At 29.4% G+C, this 17,859-nt stretch overlaps 2 protein-coding genes across 3 annotated transcripts; one reads left to right on the top strand and one right to left on the bottom strand.

Moving 5' to 3' along the window:
• The first annotated feature begins 655 nt into the window (after window positions 1-655).
• LOC105803569 (uncharacterized) lies at window positions 656-5,101 on the top strand. The gene is made up of 5 exons (XM_012635815.2): window positions 656-963; window positions 1,086-1,130; window positions 1,304-1,555; window positions 1,945-2,123; window positions 4,616-5,101. Exons 1-5 carry the CDS (start codon window positions 744-746, stop codon window positions 4,805-4,807), a joined length of 888 nt encoding a protein of 295 aa, XP_012491269.1. The 5' UTR covers window positions 656-743; the 3' UTR covers window positions 4,808-5,101.
• A 6,954-nt stretch (window positions 5,102-12,055) lies between these two features.
• Window positions 12,056-16,015, bottom strand: LOC105803570 (uncharacterized). Of its 2 annotated transcripts, none has more exons than XM_052624604.1 (9): window positions 15,648-16,015; window positions 15,240-15,286; window positions 15,057-15,159; window positions 14,753-14,839; window positions 14,445-14,528; window positions 14,032-14,085; window positions 13,527-13,607; window positions 13,041-13,086; window positions 12,056-12,462 (listed from the first exon to the last, which is right to left on the bottom strand). In XM_052624604.1, exons 1-9 carry the CDS (start codon window positions 15,888-15,890, stop codon window positions 12,458-12,460), a joined length of 750 nt encoding a protein of 249 aa, XP_052480564.1. In that variant the 5' UTR covers window positions 15,891-16,015; the 3' UTR covers window positions 12,056-12,457. The 2 variants fall into 2 exon arrangements, with proteins under 2 accessions (XP_052480564.1, XP_052480563.1); XM_052624603.1 differs by having other exon boundaries at window positions 12,056-12,377.
• Between the last annotated feature and the right edge of the window lie 1,844 nt (window positions 16,016-17,859).

Genomic DNA, 17,859 nt, shown 5'->3' with positions numbered 1-17,859 from the left:
TACACGGTAAAATACAAAGATAGAAACCAAAATATTATCTCCTAAACTTTAGCATCTAATCTCCTAATTAAAAGAAAATAGATATACACAAAACTACCATACATATTTACGAAATTAATTCCAATAACTGTTTAAAATTTTTCATTTACTGTCTAATAATGCAAATAAAACCATTTGATTAAAGTTGAATAAAAAATTAAAAATAATAACTTTCATATAAAATTTAAGCGATAAATGTTAATGTTGTTTTATATTTTACTAGTACAATAATTAAATTCATAGGTTTAATAGTAAAAACAAAACTAATTAAAATCAATCCCTTATACTTTCACATTTCACTTATGCGTCTCTTTTGGAGTGTGTTGTGTTTTTTCCAACCAATGTGACCATTGTTCAATCCTTTTAACTTGAACTTGTCCAATCAGAAAAAGGAAAAGAAAAACATTATCAAGTATTGTTTTTATGAATATGTATTTGGTTTTATAATAAGATATGTGGAGTCAAATTCGTCTAATTATTAAAAAATATATTATAGTAATTTAAAATTTTACTTGGAATTTATTACGGGTAAGAAATTTAGTATTAAAATCACAAAAAAAAAAATCGAAAAATTCAGATAATGTCGGTTTCTGATTATTTATTTACTATGCATGGTGGCCTGGCTTTAAATTTTCACGCCGAATTTCAAATTTACAAACCATTTTGAAACCTTCCAACAATTCAAATTATAGCTTCACTCCCGCATGGCGTCCGCCATTGAACAGTCTTCTTCGCGACGAAATGAAGAACAACCAGAGTTCAATTTGAGGGAGTGGGGTCTCAAAGCTCGAATCCGCCATGAAAACACTGTTTCAAGAAGATATTCGGGTTCTTATATCAGAAATTTCAGAGAAAATACAAGCTCATTTCGATCCAACTTTACCATTTCCAGCACTGCGTCGTCTCCGGGATGTTCTTTGAAAGGTATCTCTCTTGTTCATCTTTCCTGTAAAATTTGGTTTTGGATTCAGTTTTTTATCTGAAACATCTGCATCCTTTTATTGAATTCAGTGTTTAATCTAACAACTTTCGCATCATTTTTGCAGATGGGATCGATCCTTCTACATATTCATTCACTACAGCTCTTAAAGGTGATTTCTAAATCATTGTTATTCAAAAACTTCATAGTTGTCTGACATTTATTCGAATATAGATACCGGAATACATATCAGTATTTCCAATTATATCGAAAAACTTTAGAAAGTTAAACACTCGAGTCCGAATAATTTAGGTTTAACTTTCAAGTTGTATTTTTGTTGTGCAGCATTGCAGGCGAGGACAGTGTATAATAGTTTGGAATGCTCACCTGAGGGATTTGCTTTAAACTCCAAGTGGAATGAAGCAGAGAAGTACATTTGCAATCCTCTTTCAGGAGAGTTTCCAGTGGAATGTTTGTCTGCAAAAACACTCAGTGGAAGGTCATTTCGCAAATTACCAAACAAAATCACCATTTCTGCTCCACTCTTTTACTCTTCAACCACACTTCAGGATGACATTGCTCACTTCCCAATTCCAGGTTTCTGAAATTCCTCATCATCTTTTCCCAGCATTTCATGGGGTTGACCAAAATAATTTGGTTCTTACCAGTTTTTTTTAAAAAGATTCTACTGTTAGTTTGCAGTATTCTGTTTTTTAGAAAATCGAATTGAATATCAATGTTAACTGAACTTACTTGAACCGGTACGGTACATTGATTTTTTAAATTTTAAAATAGTATTTTTATAGGTTCTTTTAAATTATTTTCATTAATTTAAATGTAAAACATTTATTTTTATAATTAAAGCGAACACTATGGTTCCCTTTGATTTCGGTTTTCTCTTTATTTTTGCTCGGTCCTAAGCTGAACTGGTGAAATTGCTTGATTCAAAATTGGTTTTTAAGTTGTAGTTCACCATCTGTTTGCAGAAACGACAGCAGAGAGCTTGACTAGAGATGTGGGAACTCAAAGTACTCCACCTGCTCTCAGTTCTGGTAGTCTTACTCCTGTTTCAACCCCTTCAATCTTAGAGAGAGCAACGCATCGATGGGGAACTGAAAATGAAGATTCCCCAATCTCTAACACAAAATCAAAATCGGATGAACAGGTATGCTTTTTCATGTCTGCTGCTGTTAAACTTACTCTTCTTTTGGGTACAAAGATGACCACAGTTCGGAGATATGGATGATTTCATGAATCAATTAAACTAAATACTACTTTTATTGGAATTACTAAGGAACTCATCTCAACCATAAAAAGAATAGTTTTCACTTTAGGATGTTCTGCTTATATCATGGACAATGTTGGGGAATATTTTCAAGCATCATTAAGGCTTGATGTTCATTTTACTACCGTCAAAGCCCGTCATAGTGTTGGTAAAACTATCGAACTTTAAATGCACCTGCCGGGCAATGATGTATATCGCCCGGCGCTTGCTTGCAGTCAGTTACAGGCTTGCAGATATTCTTAATACTTCCACAGGACTAGAAAGGAGCTGATAAAATCCCATAGAAAGCCTGCCATTTAGCTTTATGAATCTTATATGAACTGAGGACATAAGTGTTGGTACTGCTTTCCTTTATTGTGTCGTGTGAGGCCCCAAGGAGTCACAGTCGACAAATTGTGTTGATAAAGCTGCTTGTTTAGTCCTTTTGCATCTTTTGCATGTGTTGCATACCTTATGGTGGCTTATGTTTTCAAGATAAAACAGCTAGGATTGGCAGGATAGAGATATATGCTTACACTGTGCACTTCCAAAGTGCGGGACTGTTTAACATTATTTGGTCCCCTTCCTACTGTGGGTACATAAGCAGAGGGCTAAGGAAAAACAAAAAAACAAAACTGAATAAACCAGCTATTATATTTGGTTTCTCTTCATATGTTAAAATATCCTAATTATTCAAATTGAATTTATTTTACTTTTGATTAATTTTTATTTTAAGTGTAAAATTAAATATTTTAATTCAGATTTAATAAAAAAATAATTTAAAATATTATATAAAAAATCAATTTTTAAACATCTAAAAATTTGATTTGATGTAATTTATGATGCTTAATTTGATTTTTTTAAAATTAAAATACTAAATTAAAACATGAGCTGTGAGTTCAGATGTTATGGCCCAACTAGCCTGTTTTTTGTGCAGATATAATTGAGCTATGTCCTTACAACGGGGGCACTAGCCTCTTAATAGGTGTGTGGCCTTTTTATGGGCACATAAACTTGCCCCTACTAGCCTCTTTTCCTGCACCAACAATTGAACTTAAATAAATATTTTAAATATATTAACATTTTTAACTATTTAAAAATATAAATGGTTAATAAATCAAAATTTGTGAAATATGGAATGTTTTAAATATTATTATAACATGAAAATATATATTTTTTTAGAAAACATGAAAAATGTTTAAATATAATTCGAAATCGAATAGCATGTATTCTCCCAAGATGGGAGACTGATATCTCAATAGGGACCCTCTAAGAATGATAAATACATGGACTCCAATTTGCTTATACAATAATAATAAAAAAAGTTAAACTTAGTAAATCGTATATTTTATGCTGTCATATTTTCAATAATTTGAAAATTTTACGAATAAAAAATATATTTTAATTATTTTCTGGGTGTTATTTTACATCTTGTAGTCCTACAGTGTTTCCTTACCCAAAAAAAAAAAAAAAAAGCAGCCAACTTTCCAGCACACATTGTTGGATCTGTCTCTGACTCTTTTCCAGGGGCAGGCTTTTCAAGCACCAGAAACAAGAATTGGAAAACATTTTGGGATTTTTTAAAAAGTTGTCTCTTTTTTATTTTTATTTTTACTTGAATCATCTCATTGTTTTAATGTGGATCAACCAAAGATGCTTGCTTCAAATGCCAAATCTTTGAAAGAATTCTTCAGTTTTTGTGTTATTTCATCCTTTTGATTGTTTATGGCTTTGAAATAGGTTGCATTTGCAACATACCCTCTTATCCAGAATCCGTATAAGATAGGGATACTCATGTTTCATGGGATATTTTTATAATAAATCTGAAGTTAATTGGGATTGGACTTTGGAGGCAAACTCCTTTAATACTGTTTTTTCCATTCACAATTCAAACTTTAAGATATTGCTTACATTTAACCAGTATTAATCATATATTTAAATATAAATATTAGCATTTGATGTTTCAAGAATCTTTAAATATATGAAAAGCATTAAAATCAAAGATCAGACACCCTCATTAGAGTTTGAATACCATAGTTAAGTCAGCATCCCTTAGAAGATCAAAGAAGTTCCACAATATGTCAATGCAAGGTAATGGTAATTTTCAAAACTTATTTTGTTTAGTCTTTTCATTTTACTTGAAGTTTTCTTATTTGCCACATACTCAAAATTATATATATATATTAAACACATATTTATCATCCAACAATTAAACTTAAATTCAAAATCTAATGATATAGGTGAAAACAATCGAAATGTTTATTTATCAAAGTTAAACTTGAATCTGAATAACATAGGTGAAATGAAAACAATGGAAAGGTTTATTTTATCAAAGTTGGCTAACGAACTGCATGGATGAAGGCACAAATTCATTGATATAGTGGGTTTTGCAGGTTGAAGTGAAAGAAACAAAAGAGAAGAAAGAAGAAGCAGCCATGGATAAAGAAGATGATGGTAAGATTCAAATGAGAGAAAAAGATGAAGAAATGAAGTCCAATTGCTTATCATGGGTGAGAAAAAGGCAGAGAAACAAACACAAATTTACCAGAAAAATTATCTGTTTTCCTCTTCCTAAAGGCTGCTAAAGATGGTATATATGAACAATGTTGGTGGAATTCTTGAGATTCTTCATCTCTCAAAAACAAAGTTGGAAGGCTGGAAATTAAACTGGGCATGTCGGATGTATTCATGTTGTTGGTGTTTAAACTGCTATAAATTTTGATATACTAATTACTCGTCTTATATATCTAATATTATATTTGTATCATGTATTTTAATTTTTTTTAGGGACATCGTGTTACTACATGTCCATAATAATTATGTGTTTATGGGTCAGAGCATTCGAGCTATAATCTGAAATTTTATGTCTTGTATTTTTATTCAGAGAGGGTTAGAATAAGTAGATTTAAAATTAATTTTATAGTAATATTTATATAAAAACTATAAAATATGCATTTAGGTCTAATTGAATCAGTTAAAAATCACGAAAATTTTATTAAAACTCTACTTGTGTAATAGATAACCCAATTTTTAAACAAGATTATAGATTTTATTATAGTTAAATTTGATAATTCATGTCTTTATGTTATGTTTGATTAAGTTAAAGTAGAGATAATAATAGGGACAGGGTAGTGCTTGCTTCACCCATCTTCGCCTCATGTTTGTATGGGTGTTGAAAACACACATCCATGGATATCCGACACTACTCCATTTTGTTCCACCCTATTTAATAAAATTTTAATTTAATATTATTAAATAATGATTTATAATTTATTCACCAACATAATTTCGTTACATATAAATCTTTAATTTCATATTAACATATTTATGATATTTACCTTACCCCCTCTATGGGTAACAATAAAATGTTCTATATCTCATCACTATAATTGTCCCTGGAGTAAAAAAGTTTTACAATATGCTTTCTTTAAGTATTTTTATTATTTTTTATATTCTAAAATGTTAAATTTTTAAATAAAAAAAGTTAAACTATGGGAGTATTGTTTTAAAGGAAGTATATTAAATTACTTCAGTCACTATTAATGTATTACTTTTTTTTTCAAAATAGATTTGGTTTTTCTTTTTCCCAATTGAATCGATGTTTAATTAGCTTGTGGTAACAATTTTTATTATTATATTAAAGATATTTAAAAATTTATAAGAGATAAAATAATAATTTTAAATGTTGAATGGAATGAAACGAAATAAACATTTACCACAGTTATTTCACTACGTAAATATTCATTTTTCTGAAAAAAAAATCATTCAAAGTGAGTAGATGTAAAACATGTGGAGCACACCATCTCTAAGTTAAAGTTTTTGTTGTTGTTGTTGTTTTTTAACAATAATCTCATTATAGGTTCTTATCGTATCTTTTTTTTTAATAAAATACCTAAAACTATCCATAGCCTTTCCCCAACCCTTAAATAAGGAGGATAATGTGCTGCAATGCACTTGAACCCATGACCTCCTACACTAACAACAATGTTGATCTCAATCGAGCTAAGATTGAATCGACATATGTTTTAGGATATTTAATTATATTTATAACTTTTTACAAGTTAATTATTTTATGTTAGGTAAATTTTAACATGTTAATATATATATATATATATATACATGATTAGGTTGGTATTGTTTTGGGTAAACTACACTCAATGTCACTAAACTATTAATAAGTTTACATTTTGGTCATTTAACTTCAAAAAGTTACAAAATGATCACTGAACTATTCAAAAGCTTTTATTTAAGTCACTAGATTGTTTTTTTTTTAATTTGGCTAGTGAGTTCCAAGTAACAATTCAGTGATTAGTACAATGGATCAAAATCCATCAATGAGTAGAAGAACATATCATAAATCCAAGTCAATCTGACGGCCATTTTCAAAGATCGAAGAAGAAAGTTGTTTGGATTTTGATTCCCAAATTTGTAACATTCAAAAATGTTTCATGAAAAAAATTGAATTGTATAAGACAACGACGAGGAGAGCATTCAATTGGTGTAGGCAGTGCGAACAGAGAATGCCATACAACAACTATTTTAATAGCCCAGTGATCTAATGAAAACTTACAAATAGTTTGGTGAGTATTTTATAACTTTTTTGAAGTTGAATGACCAAAACATTAACTTATTAATAGGTTAGTGACCTTAGATGTAATTTACCCCATTAATTTTCATGTTACAAATACTACAGTTTAGGGGTGAGCAAAACTCAATTTGATTTAAAAAAATTGAATTTTGAGTTAATCAAATCGAGTTATTCAAGTCAACTTAAATTTCGAATAAGTAATTCGAGTTTCAAGTTAGAGTCAAGTTGAATTTTACAATTCAAATAACTCAAATAATTTGAACAACAAATTGGCGTAAATACCCTTTTGGCCCCTATTAATTTTGAAAACGAGTAAATTGGTTTCTCTTACAACAAAATTACAAAATAATCAAAATAATTTTCAAAATTCAAAAAATTTAAAATTAAAAATATTTTTAAAAATTCCAAAATTTATATTTTTAAAAAATTAAAAAATCTAAAGAATATATAAGAAAAGTTAAATTTTAAAAATTTTCTAAAATAATAATTTTGTGAACTAAATAAGTTAATTAATAATACTAAAGTAAATTATCTTTTTATTATTTTGTTTTGAAAATATTTTTAAAAATTAGTTATCTTGTAGCAAGTTTTAATTTGTCATTTTAATTTTTAATTTAACTTAAATGATTTCACTTGATTCAACTAGGCTCAATTTCATTTCACTTAACTAAATTCAAAAAAATTTAAATCGATTTAAGATGATAAAATAAAATTAATTAACTCAAATTTTTTTGATTAAACGAGGATTACTACTATAGTTAATATTTATTTGGTGGGGCATACGATGTTATGCGTTGTTTCTTGTTTGAATAGGGTGAAAATGGCAGACAACTCTGTCCGTGTGTTCACGTGCAATGCATGTGTGTCTCATGTTAGTGGCATTGCAAGTTGGAATTTTGCAAATATTCTTCCGTACAATTAATGCCTAACGTTTCTTTCATCAATACATTTTTTATATATATTTTATTTGTTTTAATTCATTTTAGGGTAAATTACATTGATAGTATTGGTATATTTCATTTTTTTGGTTATTTAATTATGAAAAATTACAAAATAGTCATCTAATTATTCGATTTTATCTTTTTTTTATCATCTGCCGTTAAATGGCTAACGAAAAAGATGATGTGGCAACTTTTAAATTTAGCATAATAACAACTTGAACCCTCAACATTTATACAGTGTGTCAATTTAATCTTGATTCTAAAAATTTTAACCCTTGCACATTGTGTAATTTGGTTTTCTTTGTAATTTTGCTTTTCTTCATGACCTTTTCACCTAAAAAGCTTAAAAAATAAAATTATCAACTAAATTTGATTGAAAATATACCAAAAAAGGAAACACCCAAAATCCAAGGTAATCATTTTCATTTTTCTCAATCTTTTAAAATTAACTCTCAATGTGGTAAAGAGAAGCAAAACTACAAAAAAAAAAAAGCAAATTATGCAATGTGATGTTGAAGGTTAATTTTTTAGAGTCAAGACTAAATTGATATAATATATAAATGTTAGGGGTTACAATTGCTATTACTAATACTTGGGTAATTAACATTGTAGTTTAACCATTTATTTAATTATCTCTATATGTGGTTGATATTTATTGTAAGAGTTAATTGCATCAAGCATCCACAGACTACAACCTTTATTCTACATTAGTCTCTAAATTTCAAATAATTCTAATTAATCCCTAAACTATTGAGGTCATATAAATTAGGTCATTTTGTTACTAAAACTTTTAATTCAACTATTAAATGATATGTTAAATCTTATGTGACATAGTTAAAATGAAAATTTTAAGAAAAATGAATATCAACAAAATGGATGTTTAAAATATTAGTTTTGAGGTATTCAAAGTTTTCACAAAAGCTTTACCATTCACTATTTTTTTTGATGTTCTATTTCTTTAAAATTTTCATTTTAAATTTAGCTAAATAAGATTTCTGTAATGGCCCAATTTTGCCCGGGCCCAAGTTAACAAACAAATAAAAATAAATTTACAAACAAATAAGTTACAAGCCCAAATGCAAAGAGGCCCAACAACCCAAAAAACTAAACTAATTTCAGAATAGCCAGAAACCCTAGGGTTTTTGGCGCCGCTCCTCTCACGCCGCCCAGGCTCCTTGTCCCGAGGCCTGACGCATCTACCGCCGTTGCACCAAAATGACAAAGGGTGCCTCTTCTCTCCCCTTTGTTAATCGCGCCAATACCTGCAAAAAAAGAATGGAAAAGGACAGAAGCAGCAACACAAGAACAACAAATAAATAGTAGCCAAACAGTAGATGGCAGAAACAAAAAAAAAAATGTAATCAGCTATAAAATCCGGATTCGAAATGTAATCTACACACGCAAAGCAATTGAAAAAAGATAGAATATAAATTTCAAAGGTGATTTTTGGCTTTTTTATTTTTTATTTCGAAAAAATAATAAAGAAAAAGATAGTAATCGTTTTTACCTGGGACGCTTCGTCTCCCTCCATCGTCGGAGGTTTTCTCCGGCACCAAAAACCCAGAACCCATTAGGGTTTGGTTTGGATTCGATGGAATGGTCGTGCACGACGGCTATATAAAAGAATCAAAAGTTTTTTTTTTTGGATTTTTTGCGAATAGAAGACTTTGCCTTCGAGATCGAGGCCAAAATGGGTTAAAAAGGGAATTTTTCGGATGCCGGAGGCAACAGTCGTCATCGCCGGTGACCGATGACCCACGACAGCGTCGATGGGTGGATTTGGGATGATTTTAGAGAAAAAAAGGGATGGGTTTTCAATTTTTTTTTTTTTAGAAATGGGGTCTGAAGTGATTTTTTTGATTTTTTTTTTGGTATTTATAGGTCCTTTGCACGACGTCGTTTTCGGCTTAATGTCGTTTTGTGACGCGACCTGTTAACCAACCCGACCCGCCTCAAGATCCGCGTGTTTTTGTGACTAGGGTCTAATTGCAACCCTAGTTCTTCCGATTTTTAGGCGATTTCCAATCCGGTCCTATTTATTTTTTCTTTTTATAAAATTTTACCATTTAATTTTGTATTTTTCTGTTTCGGTCCCTCTTGAAACGGCTCGTTTAGTGGGCCTAGGAACAATTTCCCAGTTAGTCCTTGCTCTTTTTCGTGCATGCATTTAATTTTGGTCATTCATTCTGCTTTATTTTTTTATTTACAATTTATCTCTTTAATTTCGTTTAAATTACGACTTAATCCTTATTTATTTAATTTCGACCCTTTATAGATTTTTTATATATTTTTTATTTATTTATTTATTATCTCTTCCCCTTTTTATATATTTAAAAATTATAATGTTTATATTTCCTTTATTTGTGCACTTGTTGTTCGTATTATTCTTATTCTTCTTATTATTATTTATTATCATTATTTTTCTCCTATTATTATTTAATTAGTATTAGAATTAGCAATCATAATATGATTATTGCCATTGTTATTATTTGGTGTTTTATTTATTATAATTATATCATCGTTATTTACTAGTATGATATTTTTATTTTTATTTCAGTATATCATTGTTTCATTTTACGCACTATCCTTTTATTTTATTTTGCTATAATCATGTCATGAATCGTGTTTAAACATACTTATGCATTTTTATACTATGCCCAAACAAGTTAAATACACATTGCTTTAGATGTTACATTTGTTTTACTCGATGCATAAAAAAGGGGATTTCAAAAATCAAGGTAATGTTCCGTATTTAGAGATTTGAGAAGTCATGCCCTAACTTACGGGGTTCGACTTTCTCCTTGAACCTAGATAACCAAACATTCCTTTTAAAACTAAAACACATGAAGATTTAATTAATAATCAAATAATGAGCAAGCTTATTTTTAAGGATTTGAGATGTTGTGTCCTAACTTACGGGATGTGACCTTTTTGTTTACCTCAAGATAAGAAGGCCTTTTTACATATGTCATTTAAGTGATTTTAATTAAAAATAACATTATGCAAAGAGGGATCATGTTTTAAATTCTCTCCAAATTTTCAATTCTTGACACTGAGACATCAATTAATCAATTAGGTACCAATTTTGGACGTTACGAGGGTGCTAATCATTTCTCGTGCCTAACCGACCCGAACCCATTTCCTAGGTTTTGTAGACAAAAAATCATCGTTTTAGTAAATCTAAACTTTTATTAAAATGATCAAATTACGAGGTGATCCGATCATATCTAATAAAAAATTGGTGGCGACTCCATTTTTTTAAAAATAAAAGTCGATTTCCAAAAAGGTTTCGACAATTTGAAGTGTCATTTAATAGTTTTAATAACAAAAGGACTTGACTGATATAATATTGATAGTTTAATAATATAATTATAATATTTTAAAGTTTAGAGACCAAATTAAAATAATAGTCATAGTTTATGAATGTTTGGTAGAATTAACTCTTATTTTAATAACAGTTATTACATTATAATCACAAAAAATGTATTTGATGATGATGATGATAATGATATAAGTATGGTTTTCATGGTTCGCATTCGTTTAATTATTTTTTGGATCAAATTAATGAGTAAAAATTTGAAGGTTAAAATATACTTCAAGTCTATGTACGTTTCATACGTTTAAAATTTAATCTATATACTTTTATTTTTTAAGAATTTAGTCCCTTTACTATTTAAATTTAAAATTTAAGTTTAATTATTAACACCATCAAACTCTTCTATTAATTTCACTAGTCCTATATTTTGAAATAACTAAAAAAAAGAAGAAGCTCTTGGTAGCTATGTAACAAAGTTGTAATGGACCTCGGTTTAGCATAAAATTTTAACGATATTAATTTTTTAAAAAATAAAATCAATATTTTAATTAGGATAAACTATTTAGACTACCTAATGACATTATAAAATTGAGATACTAAATTATCAAAATTAAAATATATCGTAAGTTCTATAAAGGCCAAAATTTAAAATTCGCCATTATTATAATTCCAAAAAAAAGGGAAGATTTTGAATGGTTGTGACATGAGTCACATAAGGAATGATTGCATCACAAAGGGCCAAAATTAAAATTTCACTATTATTATAATATAAAAAGCAAAGGATTGGCACGTGTCGATCCCATTTTTTTATATATAATTAGGTGAAAATGAAAATAAAGAAATTAAATTACAATTTTAACAAGGATTGAAAATTTATTACTATTGTACAATTTCAAAAAAGAAAGATAAGGCGATTTTTTTTATGTAGAATATATAAATTAAAGTATAAAGAATATAAAGACCAAAACTGCATAATTTCAAAGAAAAATGAAAAAACGGTGTGCTTGTTCTACATTCTTTTAATCTGATATCAATAATCATGATGTATGAAATTCATATAATTAATTAATACAAAAAGATGAAAATCTATTCAATTATACAAAATAAAAAATTAACTGCGAAGGTCAAACCAAAAAGTGGTGCTAGGAAATGGTAAACTTTTGAGGTACTGAATAATAAGCGTTGAAACAGCAACAGAATTACCCTTATACTCGAATATTCTAATCCAATCCCTCTCCAGGATGATACTTTTAATTTTATGGTTTCTTCCGTGCTATGCTGCTACGTTCATTGTTTTTATGGTGCTCCGTCTGTGTTCGCCATTTTAGTAGCAATACTCAACTTTCAGTGTATGTTATCATATGTTTTTAAAATAACATGCCGTCAGTTTCTAATCTGATTATTAATCACACCGATTAGTCAAATATTGCTAAATATGCATCATAATAATGAAAAATGAAGAGTTCTTCCTAACCAAAATACATTTTAGCATGAAAGATCAATTCTAGCTGATGAACAAAAAAAAATTCAGTTGTTCTAAATTTTCTTTTCTTTTCCTTGTAACTTTAATGTCAATATAAAGCGTATGCAAATTAATATATACATACACATATATATATAATACAAAATTTCACAAGCACAAGAAGAAATCATGATGTACTTGATGAAGCATTGTAGGTGGAATTTGAAATAAGTCTAACTTCATATAGGTTATTCTCTCCTTCCTGAGCCATATAAAAACAATATTAAACAAATTTTACATAATTATTGTATTTCTAGTATTTTTAATGGTTGAAAGTGGTTTGTATCTGAAAAATATTTTAAATTATTCAAAATTTGACATAATTTAAGTGAATAAATATGAATATGAAGGTCGGGTTGATAAAATATAAATCATATAAAAAGTTATGTAAGCATAAAATTATTTTTATGTACACAGGCAATTTCTATGGAGTAGAAAAGTGAAAACGCACCTACTTCAGCAGAGATCCCTGGTCCAAAGAATGAAGCAAATTTTGCCTAAGAAGCCATCATTTTAGTTAAAATTAAGGAATTAAAGAAATTCACAAACCATAATAACTTAATGTTCACGAGTCAGGTCAATCAGTGACTTGAAATTTGTTTTCTAGAACTGTTTTGACCGATTCAATCCAGATTCTTGACACGAATTTACTAAACATTTAATATAAAAATAAATTTATTTTTACTTTATTTGATTGGCCAACACATTCATCCGTTTGGATCGCTTTTTACACTAACGGAATAAGCTATTCCTCATTCATGGATACTTATGGAAATGGCATGAATAACCCAAATATGTTTTAATTATTTCAAGCTTTTTCACGTTTTTGGAGGGTTATACATCTATGCCTATGTTCAAATATGTTTGGCACATGAGTGTTAAACATGGAAACATCAAGTAAAATAAGAAATCAAAACAGTGGAGCATATTAGTTTACCTGTCTCTTTTCGAAATCCGACAACTCCAAAGCTTTAGCCTCAAACACCAGGACTAAACAATATTTACCATCTTCTGTCACCTAAGACATGGTAAAAAAATTACAAGTAAAGCATCAAACATCACTTTGGAATTGGAAAGACACAAATTATTTTACTCGAATTTTTAGTTGTGCATCTTAAATATTTTTCATGTATTTGGATGATTCTTGGAGAGTCATATCCCAAACGATTACGCAAATGTGTTGGACAAGAATACTTCAAGAAAAGGAAAGGAAGAGTTGTGGCAACATAGTGCCGAAATATTCTTCAGAAATCACATATGTTTATTGTATATGCCATAGGGACAAAACAAGTTCCCATATTGGACGCATTTGCTTATTAATGTACTCTTAAGTCGTGTTCATCAAAATTGCGAATGACAAACACCAATGATATTTTCCATTTATGATCAGCAATAAAAAATATTTTCATGCTACAGATTAAACCAAAGTTCAAAAAACTTACTTCTTCTCGGATCATTTGAAGAATAGGTGCATTTCTCCGAGGAATTCCTCCTCCCTGAAAGTTGATATAGAAAAAGAGCTGACATCAAATAACTTAAATTTGGATATAGGAAATTTTACAACACATAGCAAATTGGCAATGAATCAGGTTCGATTTCCCTCGTTATATGTACGGGTTGGTTATTGTTCAATAATTTTTGTGATAGCGTTTACAGATTAAAAAACATATTACATGTTACTCGGATTCAAATGCGAGTGTCAAATAGTGCATGTGTTCAACACTGGTATGGCCAGATATTTTAAAGTTGTTTCATGTGTTCGGAGGATCTTTAGAGATTATATCCCCATATTCAATTTTCGAATATGAATGTATACTTAAACAAAAGTAAAGATTCAGAGTAACATAAGACATACCAGACCAAACTGGAAAATCCGTTTCAATGCCTCATCCAAATGCTGTTCATCCCCGTAGCGATATCTAGTAACATCATTCCTTACCTAATGAAAGCTAAACAAAAGTCATTTTTTGATGTGATCCACAGAATTGAAAAGAATAAGCACAGATGTAGTCCCATGATGGTGGATAGGTTGACAAATTCAAGTTGGAAATTGAAGACACTAATGCAACCCAATTTAGCCATTGTGCAGAGAAGCTAAGTTACTCCAACTTCGGTGTGAGTGTTGGAAATGAGTTTGGATGAAGAATCTGATTTCGAAAGTACCTGCTTAAGGATAGGAGTGGCAGCGGTTTCCCTCAACATTTGAGCATCCGAATAAGTCAAGCATGGCACCGGTTTCAGTTCTGCGTACTGTAATACAACCGACAACCGAATAAGATCATGATGAAAATGTATAGTCAGGCTTTCCCAACATAAGCCCAGACAAAGTTGGACCATCATGCATCAAGCAACTATGTCGTGGAAGTCCTAATTTCAGATCTCTGAATCCACTATTTGATGAGGAAATATGAAACATAATGTTTTCAAATATCCATTTCAATCCTACTCCAAGGAAGAAAACATTTACCTTGAGGGCCATTCCGATTATTGCAAGAGGGAAGCCGTAAGTCAGCATTATCGCGGACCATTCGGATCCCGGAAGAATGTTGAAGTATGCCCCAAAACCATACCTGTATGTTCAGAATGTAACCAAGTATAAACCAAATACGCTAAAGAGAAAGAGGGAAACACCAACTGGTAAAGTACTCACGAGAGGAGCGAAATTCCAACACCGAGTCCAACAACACCAAATGAAAGCTGCAAATAAACAATTATCAATAATTATATTCATCCGAGTATAAGAAGACAAGAGACATACATAAATACATACGTACATACATACATACACACACACACACACACATACACTAGCAATTATAAGCATTATCAAACTATTGCTCTAACTAGTTTTAACTTTAAATCAGAATCAAGGTTATGAATTTCTGGAAATAGGGTGACTACGCAATATCAAGATGCCTTCAAGGTAGGCCTAACAATTTGTATATAATACCAAACTTAAACTTCAACTGAATAACTAACTCGTTCAAAATCATAAAAAGAAAAAGAAAAAGAAAAAAACTCCTTTAGAAAGGAAATAAAAAAAAAAAAGATTGATTACCTTGGACAATGAGAATCCATCATCAGTGACAATGGTTTTTGCTGAAGTAGGCTGAGAAGTTGAATCGGCCGCTTTTGTTATGAAAGTAAGTTTAAGACTATGGGGTCGGGTGATTGATGCGGCGGGGTGGAACTGGCGGTTTGATGGAGGCGGCAGAGATAAAAACCAACGGCGGTGATTTAGGTAGTGATGATGGGAATGGATGATTATAGCCGCCGTTGATGGTGGTGATATTGCTTTCATTGTTTTGTAAATTTCTCTGAGTTTCCTGTGAAATTACTTTGGTTTTCTTCTTGTTTTGGTTTGGAATTTGAGTGTTATTATCTTTTGGTGTGGGAATGAGAGGCTGTGGTTGGTTAGAGTCTCAGCTTCATGTTTCAACCGCCAAATTACATATGACTCTACGTGTCACTAATGTTTTTCTCTAATATTTTTTTCCCTTCACTTTTTTATTTGATTTTATTCTTTAGATATTTTATATTTTATTCATCACTTTTAGGATCATCTTTTTCTTTTGTTTTTTTATCTCAAGAATTTCACAAATTTGAATTGACCAATTCATCAATCAACACTAAGGGTCTGTTTGATTGAAGGAATTAATTTTCCGGAAAATCATTTCCAACTTTTTCAGCGTTTGATTGGCGGAAAATATTTTCCATTTGGAAAATGAACTCCAAAACAAGAGAAAATGGGTTACATTTTAGGGAAAATGTCTTACCCTTTCAATTTCCGTAAGACATTTTCCGTGCTCTCCTCTCTATCGTCTCCTTCATTCTTTCCTTCATTTCCGGTAGAAAATTACTTCTATTTATCGATTTTCCAGTAATTTGTTTTTTTAATTATTTAATATTTGTTTTTAACACAATTACAAATAATTTATTTGATATTAATTTTTTTTCAATTTATAACGATTAATACTGTGGCTTAATAATTGAGTATTATTATAAATAAATCATTGCAATATATGTAAAAATAATTTAAAATATAAAAATTTATTAATATATATCAATATATGTAAAACAATTTTTTCAAAAATATTTCGAAAAATCGCCAAACAAATTAAAATATTTTACATGATTCAATCAAACACCGAAAATATTTTCCAAGAAATCATTTTACGAAAAGTAAAACATTTTCCGAAATCATTTTACGGAAAATATTTTACTGGCAATCAAACAGAACCTAATATTTAAATTCCTAATTTCAAAGGCACAAAATTCTCAAACAGATTGATGAAAAAGGAAGAAAAATAAGATTGAGTTGATTTCACGTTTTGATTTTAGCATTCACATTAATAGGGTTTTATTCCATAATTACTTCAGCATTGCAATCCCTCTTAATTATTTGTCAAATTAGTGATTACTAGTCTAACCGCAAGCTAACTTCTAATATCATCTTGATTGATTTAAGTTGAATTAATACATTATTTTTTGATTTTGATGTATGTAATTATATCCAATCGAGAATTCAAGGGAGATTAATAGGGCCTTGTTTTAAAAAATTGTAGTAAGAAAATGGTCTATAATTTATTTATGTTAGAAAATATGGAAATCACATATATAATAAGCATAATTACATGTTATTATTTACTATCATGATATGTTAGCCCAAATTAAAAGTTATCTAGTTTGGTTGTATGGATCAAATATGTGTAGATGCTCTAGTAATTGAGTTCTAATCAAATTCTAATTAATAATGGGCTAATTAGGAATTAGAACTAATATGCCAAGGTTATAAATATTAGGGTTATGGTCCCCAAATTACACACAAGATATCTTTTCTAATAAACCATCGTTAGGAAAGAGAGTAAATATTCTCTAATTTTTTTGTACTAATTTGGAAGATTAAATTCCTAAGAATCCGTAGATTTCAAGGAATTCATGGATTCAGATACGCTTTCGCATCTAGTTTTATTCTTATTTTGTTCTTGATGATTTGACATTACAAGATCTTGATTTATGATTTATTAAAGTTTTATATCATATATTAATTTATTATTCTAACAAGTGGTATCGAGCCTCGTCATATCGAATCATTGGGAATTGATTAAAGTTCTTCATTTGAATGATTGATTCATAAAATTTCATGGGTTTTATATTTCAATATATATGTTAATCTTTGAAGGTTTATATTAAAGTATTTTTTATCTTGATTATCTTGAATTCATATAAAAATTTTAGGGTTTTGTTTTAATTTTTAATTTAGGTGATTT

This window comes from Gossypium raimondii, chromosome 11 (genome assembly GCF_025698545.1).
Source record: "Gossypium raimondii isolate GPD5lz chromosome 11, ASM2569854v1, whole genome shotgun sequence".
Lineage (NCBI taxonomy): Eukaryota > Viridiplantae > Streptophyta > Magnoliopsida > Malvales > Malvaceae > Gossypium > Gossypium raimondii.
The sequence above is the reverse complement of the archived record's forward strand: the minus strand, read 5'-3'. Positions and strand labels throughout refer to the sequence as shown.

Bases quoted from the DNA above. Each gene is read 5' to 3' on its own strand.
- LOC105803570 (XM_052624603.1), bottom strand. From the start codon at position 15,890: ATGAAAGCAATATCACCACCATCAACGGCGGCTATAATCATCCATTCC. The intron at 15,287-15,647 runs GTAATCAATCTT...GTTTATTTGCAG, and splicing joins ATGGATTCTCATTGTCCAAG to CTTTCATTTGGTGTTGTTGG. The intron at 14,840-15,056 runs GTAAATGTTTTC...GTTGTATTACAG, and splicing joins TAATCGGAATGGCCCTCAAG to TACGCAGAACTGAAACCGGT.
- LOC105803569 (XM_012635815.2), top strand. From the start codon at position 744: ATGGCGTCCGCCATTGAACAGTCTTCTTCGCGACGAAATGAAGAACAA. The intron at 1,131-1,303 runs GTGATTTCTAAA...TTTGTTGTGCAG, and splicing joins ATTCACTACAGCTCTTAAAG to CATTGCAGGCGAGGACAGTG. The intron at 2,124-4,615 runs GTATGCTTTTTC...TGGGTTTTGCAG, and splicing joins AATCAAAATCGGATGAACAG to GTTGAAGTGAAAGAAACAAA.